This window comes from Urtica dioica, chromosome 8, assembly GCF_054948205.1.
Source record: "Urtica dioica subsp. dioica isolate 48M chromosome 8, U.dioica_male_clone48M_v1_H2, whole genome shotgun sequence".
Taxonomy (NCBI): Eukaryota; Viridiplantae; Streptophyta; class Magnoliopsida; order Rosales; family Urticaceae; genus Urtica; species Urtica dioica.
In genome coordinates, this window is record NC_142763.1 from 44907045 (window position 1) to 44917689 (window position 10645).

At 40.4% G+C, this 10645-nt stretch overlaps 1 protein-coding gene across 1 annotated transcript; it reads right to left on the reverse strand.

The window, feature by feature from the left end:
• Positions 1–966: 966 nt before the first annotated feature.
• Positions 967–8990, reverse strand: LOC149389942 (uncharacterized). Its single transcript, XM_089622769.1, has 3 exons — positions 8842–8990; positions 4622–5138; positions 967–1128 (listed from the first exon to the last, which is right to left on the reverse strand). The coding sequence occupies exons 1-3, from the start codon at positions 8988–8990 to the stop codon at positions 967–969; spliced, it is 828 nt and encodes a 275-aa protein (XP_089478895.1).
• Positions 8991–10645: the final 1655 nt, after the last annotated feature.

A 10645-nucleotide genomic window follows, 5' to 3' on the forward strand; every position in this document is an offset into this window, starting at 1 on the left:
CTTATCAAGAAGCTTTTATTGCTCAAGGACATAAAGCCGCACGTCATTATATCTTGTGTGAAGCCTGGCGTAAGAGAGTTATTGATATATCTTGTGTGAGGCCTCAGGTCAAGACCTTCTGGCTCTGGCTAAGACCTCCAGTCAAAGGCCTTCTAGTTGTGGTCGAGACCTCCAGGTCAAGGCCTTCTTATGGCATAGACCCCCTACGCCGATTCCTACTGAATGAGGTCGAGACTTCCAGGCCGATGCTTACTGAATAAGGTCGAGACTTCCAGGCCGAAGCCTGCACTTCCGTAGCCAAGACCTACGCGTCAGGTGAGCCTTTAGACTTGTTTTTAAATGTTTTCTAGCGGGCCTATGAAAATATATTCTCAGGGCAAAATAGCCAGGTAACAAAATGTATTGATACATAATAAGATGTGAAAACATGATTTTCACCCTTTATACAATAACACCATAATACATTTTAAACATGATTTTTTCTTTTAGTGGTCTTTAGTTTGAGTGTATATTGAATTCTTTTTTAAATTTAACTTATATGCTCTCACATAGGTTTAAGTGGGGCGCAACCGACATATGGGCTCTACTCCCCTTCTCACATCAGCAGTCTGTTGACTGATGATGAAAATCATCTTCCTAAATCAATTTTGCAGAGACGCATTTTCTTATCATCCAAGGTCCTCGATTGGTCACATGACACATGTGAGTAGTGGTGGGGTGCAAGTAGATGGTCGAGCGACTAAGGGTTCCATTTGGTATCCGAAAAATAGGAGGGAAAGTGAAAATACAAGGGAAAATGAAAATATGAGGGAAAACAAGAGGGAAAATAAAAACTCTTGCTTGTGTTTGGAAATTATGAAAAATAGGAGGATTGAGGGGAAACATTATCACTCAATATTTCTTCTGAACATTTCGACCAAATGCTTCTTATTCTCATCTCTCTGTTGTTGTTGGTAGTGTCGTCAACTACCGCTTCCATGTACGACCATCGATAGCTCCCACCTCCATCACCATCAACCATTGACCGGTTCCGTCTCCATCTCCGCCAATCAATCCCACCTCTATTGCGATTGACCGCTTCAACATGAAATATGTTTCATCGGTCTTTCTTAGATTTTCACCCAATTCCTAAAATTTTCAAAATCTGAGAAAGTTTAGACTAAGTGTTCCAATTTTGACCAATTGAAGTTGATTTTCGTCCAATTCCTAGAATTTTTTGATATCTTCGTTCAGTTTTTGAATTTCGAAAAATGTTTAGTATTTATATGATTTTTGCCCAAATTTCAGTTCTTTCGACAAATTTTATCGTATCTAATATTTTCGACCAATTTTCTAATAATCTCGACCTATTTCTTGTGTCGACCAATTAACTATGTTGGGTTGCTTCGACCAATTCATTTTAATTTTTTACCAAAATAGAGCATTTTTGACCAACTTTTAATTTTTCAGACCAATTTTATATATTACATCCGTCGAAAATTCTTAAAATTTGTCAAAAATTCATGATATTAGTCGCAAAATCTATAAAAAAAATGAAAAATATACAAAAGAACCCGCGATATTCGGGTAAAACAAAACTTATAACTAAACGATTAAGTGCCGAAACACAAAGGAAATTCACTCATTATTTTCATATGTCGAGTTTTACTCTTCACAATGAGATTATTTCTCTTATCGTTATCTTTCTATGTGTTATCGGTGCTTTTCGAAAATTATTAAATTCCTCATGACTTATTAGGAATTCCCACGTCAAAGCTTAAATAAAGCCCATCAAGGCCCACACAAAACGGGCCCAAGGCGACCCCACACTTGCTCGCGTTGCATCCATACACAATGCAGGCTGCACGCCCCGTGCCACACACCTCCTGCGTTGTTCGGACATGCGCGGGGAGTGTGCTGTTGTCAATGTTGCCCACAAGAAGAGTAATAGTGTGTATTTATGTACATTTGATGTAATATAGTCGCACGAAGACTCTTGCTTGTAAATTCTAAATCATTAATAAAAGTTGAAACGTTCATTCATTCTTCCTTGTCTGTTTGAAACTTTATGATAATCTAAATGATATGATCCTTACCAATAAATGTGATAAGACCCAATAACAAAGATTGGAAAAAAGACCCCAAGATCTGCAAAGGACTAGAATGTTGAGACTTGACCCAATATCTAGAGAGACAAGAACCAAGTCTACAATATATATGACCCCACAGCAAGATATTCAAGATGAACACTTAAGAAACAAGATGATAAGTCAAGTTGCTGAACGTCACAAGAAAACTTGATAAGTTCAAAAAGTCTTTTCAAGAACAAGAAAGACACAAACTCACATATATTTCATTCAAAGGGGATTGTATCTGATGAGAACCTCGCTGCCTTTGCGATGAACGAAGCTCAAATCGTTGCGGAATTACGTGGGTTGCCTCAATAAGTCTTTGCTTCAATTCGGATGAAGGTTTGCTGTTTTGTTGTTGTAGGGAATTTTTGGTGGTTTTTGGATAGGTTGAAAGGAGGGGTCGGTTTGGTGTTTTGGGTGGAGTGATAATCGCCACAATAGTTTGTAATTTGAACTATTGATAAGATTGAGGGGGGAATGAAAGACGCCACAATAGTCTATGGAATGAAACTATTGATAAGTCTAGAACTCGAAGAACGCCACAAAGTTATTTGCCTTGATAAGTTCAACGATTTAGAACCTAAGAAATTAAAGAGTATTTTCTCACAAAAGTGTTTTCAGAAATGTTCATTCATAATCTATCCATTACAAAATAGGTGCTCATGATTTATAGATTCATCAAGAGACTTTTCATAATCCAAAAACTGAATATTAATGCATAAATTAAATCTACTTAAACACAATAATAAAAGCTATAATTAAATTAATCGAGAAGAACACAAAACGTCATTTTGAAAGCCTAACCGTCAGAATTCGGCTTAAATCTCGAGACCCCACATTGTGGGTCTTGTTTACTAGGTCGATTCCACTCAGAAAACACTACTCTTTTGTCCGTTTCGGTGATCTCAACATTCTTGAAACTATAGCCCAGTTTGCCCTGCATCATTCTCCCCGTGTTTGACAGAATTCGTCCTCGAATTCGATGCATTCTTAGGTGGTGCGAATAAAGAATGACAATCTTGATGAACTCCAAAATACTTAATTCAACCTCAAATAAATAAGACACGTCAACGAAAATTGTACCACCTCCATCGGATTGATTGATAATTGGAGAAAGAGATATCTTCGTGTCTTCCTCGTCTTTGTCAAAGATTAGCTCTTCGAAGATCGGATAGTCAAATATTGGCTCTTTAATGTTATATTTTTGGAAAATCGATTCGTCATTGAATTCCTCGTCATGGAGTTCCTCGTCGTATATTGGGTCACCCAATGACTCAAAAAAATGTTCTTCATCTTCAACGTCGTCATTGAATACGTATGACATGGGGTAGTCTTCAACGAACCCAGCAAAAAGTTGCATGATTCACGATCGTCTTCGGCTCTGATACCAAATGATGAGAACCTCGCTGCATTTGCGATGAATGAAGCTCAAATCGTTGCGGAATTACGTGGGTTGCCTCAATAAGTCTTTACTTCAATTTGGATGAAGGTTTGCTGTTTTGTTGTTGTAGGGAATTTTTGGTGGTTTTTGGATAGGTTGAAAGGAAGGGTCGGTTTTGGGTTTTGGGACGAGTGATAATCGCCACAATAGTTTGTAATTTGAACTATTGATAAGATTGAGGGGGGAATGAAAGACGCCACAATAGTCTATGGAATGAAACTATTGATAAGTCTAGAACTCGAAGAACGCCACAAAGTTCTTTGCCTTGATAAGTTCAACGATTTAGAACCTAAGAAATTAGAGAGTATTTTCTCACAAAAGTGTTTTCAGAAATGTTCATTCATAATCTATCCATTACAAAATAGGTGCTCATGATTTATAGATTCATCAAGAGACTTTTCATAATCCAAAAACTGAATATTAATGCATAAATTAAATCTACTTAAACACAATAATAAAAGCTATAATTAAATTAATCGAGAAGAACACAAAACGTCATTTTGAAAGCCTAACCGTCAGAATTCGGCTTAAATCTCGAGACCCCACATTGTGGGTCTTGTTTACTAGGTCGATTCCACTCAGAAAACACTACTCTTTTGTCCGTTTCGGTGATCTCAACATTCTTGAAACTATAGCCCAGTTTGCCCTGCATCAGTATCTGATTACATTCTCCTAAACACTTATTTATAGCCTTGGAGAGGCTTTACAATCAGCCGAAAACGTTTTGCTCCAACAGCTCTAAAAACAACATATAAGACACTAGAAATAAAAGCTGAAATCTAAATCCAAATAACTCTCAGCCCTTACAACTTTGAAACTGAAAGTCTTTGACATAAAAACACACAAAACAACACACTAAATGGGTATAAACACCCCAAATTCGTCCACTATTCCGAGTGGTTACAAAAGTAACTCCCAAAAGAGTGAACATCCTTATTTATTGTTAAAAATATGGATCCGATGCCTAAAAACGACGTAGGCATTCTGATTAGTCTTGTAGAACCTTAATCATTGTAATTAGGCTCTCTTGCTTTTGATTTCCCTCAACTTTGGGTCCAAATGAGCTAACTTGTTGAATCAGCCCATTTAGAGCCTCTTTGAATTGTTTGGCCTTAAACCTTGTGAGAGGCCCACTAGGCAAACTTAATGGACCACTTGAAAGTTTTCTTTTAGTCATCTCAGGTCCACTTGTATCCATTTGAGCTCCTTGATCACTTGCATCCACTTTAGCTCCTCGATTCTCATCATTCTCCCCCTCTTGAAAACGATTTGTCCTCAAATCATCACCTACATCAAAATATGATAGATCAGAAACATTAAAGCTTGCACTAACACCATACTCACCAAGTAAGTCAAGCTTGTAGGCATTGTCATTGATGCGCTCCAGAACCTGGAATGGTCTGTCACACCTTGGAAGTAATTTGGAACGCCTTTCCTCCGGGAATCGCTCCTTTCTCATGTGCAACCAAACCCAATCCCCTGGCTCAAAAATCTTTTTCTTGCGGCTCTTGTTGGCATTCTTTGCGTATTGCTTAGTCCGTCGCTCTATGTTTTGCCTTGTCTTCTCATGAATTGTTTCACAAGATCTGCCTTCTTTTTCCCATCCAAGTTAACTTTCTCACCAATAGGCAAAGGAATCAAATCCAAAGGTGTTATTGGATTAAAGCCATAAACAATTTCAAAAGGAGAGAACTTAGTTGCAGAGTGAACACTACGATTATATGCAAATTCAACATGTGGCAAACAATCTTCCCCAGCTTTCAGGTTCTTTTGAATAATAGCACGCAACAAAGTGGACAATGATCTATTTACCTGATACGAACCTCGGCCGACTAAGCTCCGAGACCCGATACCCCAATAGCACAGCGACGGATCGTCTACGTTTTAGGAACGAAGGTGGATCGAATGACGCCACGGACGGATGCGAATGGCCGTCTGATGAGTCGGGCTCGAACTCCTACACGCACCGCTTTGTAAGAGACTCGAATAGTTCTAAACGAACCAAAGAGAGAATGAAAATCCTCACAGAATAGTGTTTAACTCGAAATCAGAATTGTGTGTCTTCCATTCAGCCTAAACGCTTAATTTATAGAGTTTACAAAGGTCAAATTCGCAGCTCCATGGGCCCCATAACCTAATAAGCCCATTTAGCCTTATTTAAGTACTAATAAGCATAAAACAAAGGACCAGCCCAATACAAACCATTATGGGCGTTTTAAATAACATGTCTTGGCCCAAATAACATAAACTGAAAATAGAAAAATAGGAATAGTCTGACTAATTCAATTCAGCCCAAATAACGTTCTTCATTGTTGTTTCTTGGCTTCCTTGAATCCTCTCCTTTGCGATCTTGTCACCTTCTTCATCTTGGAGCTTGATGATCAGATTGTTAAGCTCCTCCTTGAATCTCCTCGCTCGAGCTCTCGTCACGGGTCCTTCCGGCACTTGGTATTTTGCTTGCGGCTCCTTTTGGGGCATGTCCTCATCATTACCACTTCAGTTTGCCCATCGGCTTGTGGATGACAAGTAGTAGAAAACAATAGTTTTGTTCCCAACTTTCCCCACAACATTTTCCAAAAATAGCTCAAGAATTTCGCATCTCTATCCGAAACAATTGTGGGAGGCATGCCATGCAACCTAACAATCTCTTTGAAAAATAGGTCAGCAATGTTTGATGCGTTATCAGTTTTGTGACATGCAGTAAAATGTGCCATTTTAGAAAATCGATCAACGACCACAAAAACAGAATCTCTCCCCCTCTTAGTCCGTGGTAATCCCAAAACGAAGTCCATTGAAATATCAACCCAAGGTGCACTAGGAATCGAAAGTGGTGTATACAAACCATGCGGTTGTTGTTTAGACTTGGCCTGTTTACAAGTTATACATCGCTCACAAATCTTTTCAACATCTCGATTCATATGGGGCCAATAGAAATGTTCATGCAACACACCCAATGTCTTAGCTACCCCAAAATGATCCATCAAATGATACGAACCTCGGCCGACTAAGCTCCGAGACCCGATATCCCAATACCACAGCGACGGATCGTCTACAATTTAGGAACGAGGGTGGAATGAATGACGCCACGAACGGTTGCGAAAGACCGTCTGATGAGTCTGGTTTGAACGCCACAAGACTAGTCTTGATAAGTTCGATAAAAGTTCATAAGAACTCAAGAGAAGACTCTCGTATTTTTTTTTATAAAAATCTGGATCCCCTATCATTCAGCTTAAAACCTCCTTTAAATAGGAAAATACAAAGCAAATTCGGAGTACATTGTTGCCCTAGTTTAAATGGGCCTACAAAACATTATTTAGGCCTGATAAAATTAAAATTAAAAGCCTAACTTAATACCTAATACATATGGGCTTCGTTAAGCGTAACTAAACCCCAAAAACATTTTAAAAAGACTCTAACTTCATATATTATTTTTAACTACGAAAATAACAAATAAATAGCTCAAACTGCGTAAAATGACGTGAATAAGCTTTCCTTTATTTGCACCGCCCTTAGCCTCGTGGTTTGGTTTTCTTCTTGCATCGCTTTTGGCTCTAGCTTTATATTTCTTCCATTCAGCTTTGTTCAAACCATGAAACTCTTTTTTGAAATCTTGTACTCTTGAATTAGGAATAGGCTCGATGAAGCGCATTTGTTCCTTCGCACGTGGGATCACATCATTCTCTCTCTCTTGAAGAAGATTTATCCTCAAATCTTGTACGTTGTTGAATTCAGAGATGGGAGAGAAAATCTTGACCTTCTTCGTCTGAAACGAAATTACTTCATCCTCCATATTCTTGTTATCCTCAAAATAAGGAACTGCCAAATTTGGGACTTCTAATTTTATGGGAATAGACTCCTCGATTAGTGTAGTCACTAACTCCTCTCCCACAAGAATTTCCTGTTCTTCAACAACATCGACATGTTGGGCATGTTTCTTCTTCTTTTGTTGGAAGGTCTGGTGTTCAAAGCAGATACAAAATTTTTATGTCAAAACATCCCATTTCTTGTCAAGGGCCTCTACCCTTTTCTGTTCAGCAACACTTTTGGATTGTTGATTTTCTTCAATTCGATCCAATCTCTTCATAATTTTTTTTGTTGCTTTCGAAATTATATCCTTTGCCACACTAAAAAACTCATCAAAATTCATCTTCTTCTTCTTTTTTTTTCTTTTTTTTTATTCTTCTTTCTTTTTTTTTCTTTTTTTTGTTCAGACCCCCCTTTTTTTGGATCTGTCTCTCTTTTTTTTTTTTTTTCTTTTTTCTCGATTTTATTTTTTGGAAAATGTACTTCAACAAAAAAAAAGGAATACAAATAAAATGAAAAAAAAATATAGAAAATTGGATAAGCAAACCTAAACGTAGAGCATAGCTCTGATACCACTTGATACGAACCTCGGCCGACTAAGCTCCGAGACCCGATATCCCAATAGCACAGCGGCGGATCGTTCTACGAATGAGGAACGAGGGTGGAATGAATGATGCCACGAACGGTTACGAAAGACCGTCTGATGAGTCGGGTTTGAACGCCACAAGACTAGTCTTGATAAGTTCGATAAAAGTTCATAAGAACTCAAGAGAAGACTCTCATATTTTTTTATAAAAATCTGCATCCTTTCATTCAACTTGAAACCTCCTTTAAATGGGAAAATACAAAGCAAATTCGGAGTACATTGTTGCCCTAGTTTAAATGGGCCTACAAAACATTATTTAGGCCTGATAACATTAAAATTAAAAGCCTAACTTAATACCTAACACATATGGGCTTCATTAAGCATAACTAAAGCCCAAAAACACTTTAAAAAGACTCTAACTTCATCTATTATGTTTAACTACGAAAATAACAAATAAATAGCTCAAACTGCTTAAAATGACGTGAATAAGCTTTCCTTTATTTGCGCCGCCCTTGGCCTTGTGGTTGGGTTTTCTTCTTGCGTCGCTTTTGGCTCTAGCTTTATATTTCTTCCATTCAGATTTGTTCAAACCATGAAACTCTTTGTTGAAGTCTTGTACTCTTGAATTAGGAATAGGCTCGATAAAGCGCCTTTGTTCCTTCGCACGTGGGATCACATCATCAAACCACCAGAATGTGCTTCTCTAACAAGTAGTTCACGTAATGAAGAATGAGGAATGCATAATTTATTTTCACGAAATAGAATGAATAAAAAAATTTCCATTCGCCCCATTAGAACAACATTCAAAAGCTGCCCCAAAATCAGAATAAGAAGCATACAATTCCATAATGTACTCAAATCCAAGCAACTTAGAATCTAGAGTAGAGAGTAGAACGTACCTGCGAGATAATGCATCTGCCACAACATTCTCCTTACCTTGCTTATATTTGATCACATATGGAAATGTTTCAATGAACTCCACCCATTTCGCATGTCGTCTATTCAATTTGTGTTGTCCCTTCAAATGCTTCAACGACTCTTGATCCATATGTATCACAAATTCTTTAGGCCAAAGATAGTGCTGCCAATTTTCCAAAGTCCTCACCAATGCATATAATTCCTTATCATAAGTAGGATAGTTTAGGGCTGCCCCACTCAACTTTTCACTAAAATATGCAATTGGTCTTCCTTCTTGCATCAAAACTCCACCAATTCCTAAACCTGAAGCATCAATCCGCCGGCTGGAGGCGAGAAACGCAAGGTACCACAGCCGACTGGCTGCGAAGCAACCTGTGTGTGACACGGTAATCCCCAACGGGGATCCTGAGAACCTCTACGAGGAAAGCCACGACCGCGACCCTGATTACGAGGGTACTGGTGAGTCGGAGGATATCGAGACTTCTCTCACGAAGGACGGGGAACTCCCTGCCGTGTTTGAAGCCGGTCCATCGAATCCCTTGCCCCGAACAGGTGACGCGCCGGCAGCTTCTCAAGAGGGGAATTCCCGACGCTCAGCCCTCGACCGACTAGGTCCGAGGGAGAATGTTGCGGAAAGTCAGGGCACGCGGAGAGCGCGCCGTCGCAAGCGAAGCCTGCGCCTCCGTACGACCAGCCCTGACCTTAGGGACCGCCTCACTGCTCAGCGCATTGGGCGTGGCAATGATCTGAGGGAGCGACTAAGCTCTAGACCCAACATCCCGTTGGCGGCCCCAACTAACGGGAACCGCCGCGCAGGTCAAGGGTCTAACGAAAGGCTACAAGTGACTCCTCCCGATCAGGGGGTCACTCCAACGACTGGTCTCGATGTGGTCACTATGATCCATAACCTTCGGAACGAGGTACGAGATCTCCGTGAATACGGGGTAGGTGGAAGCACCTATGGAGTCGTTGAGGAGAACTCCTCGCCTTTCACGGCTCAGATATTGGCTGAGGTTTGCACGGGTAATTTCAAACTCCCAAACCTCACCCCCTATGATGGGAAAGCAGATCCCGCATACCACATCCAACACTATAAAAACCTGGATGACGATGCAGGGTGTTTCTCTTGGCGCCATGTGCCAAGCTTTTAGTTTGACCCTCGCCGGACCCGGTTTTGAGTGGTTCAAAAACTTAAGGCCAGGAAGCATCCACTCGTTCAAAGACCTGAAGGACATGTTCCTAGCGCGGTTCGCTACATCCATGGTCCAAAAGAAAACCAAGATGTATCTGTGGTCAATCAGGCAAGAGAGTGGCGAGTCTCTTAGACGATACCTCGCCCGATTCACTGAAGAGTCAAACAAGGTCGACCGCTTTGACGACGGTGACGCAATTGCCGCTATCATAGAAGGCTTGCACACGAGTGACTTCCTCAAGTCTGTCGTCGGCCGTGTCCCTTCTACCATGGCCAAGTTAATGACTCGAGCTAAGACCTTCATGGGAGTCGAAGATTACCTCGACGGTCGCAAGAGCAACAATCAAAGCTCTCGTCGTCGAGAAGAACCTAGCCACGAGCAGAACGAACCTCGTAAAAGGCGAAACAAGGGGAACCAGGTTTCTAGTAACCAGCCCCCTGTACCCCAGAAACCGAGACTTGCGGAACACTTCAAAGGGTATTCGTCATTCACGCCGCTGAACACAGCGCCGGAAAGAATCCTGGCTCTGGCACGTGACAAGTTCACGCCCCCGGCTCCAATGAAGAAGGATCCCGCAACTCGCGATCGATCC

Excerpts from the sequence above, each read along its gene's own strand:
- LOC149389942 (XM_089622769.1), bottom strand. The coding sequence starts at position 8,990 with ATGGATCAAGAGTCGTTGAAGCATTTGAAGGGACAACACAAATTGAAT. Across the intron at positions 5,139-8,841 it reads GCAGATGCATTATCTCGCAG|ATCTTGTGAAACAATTCATG; the intron begins GTACGTTCTACT and ends AAAAGAAGGCAG. Across the intron at positions 1,129-4,621 it reads TAAATGGGCTGATTCAACAA|GAATTGGGTGAAAATCTAAG; the intron begins GTTAGCTCATTT and ends TGAAAATTTTAG.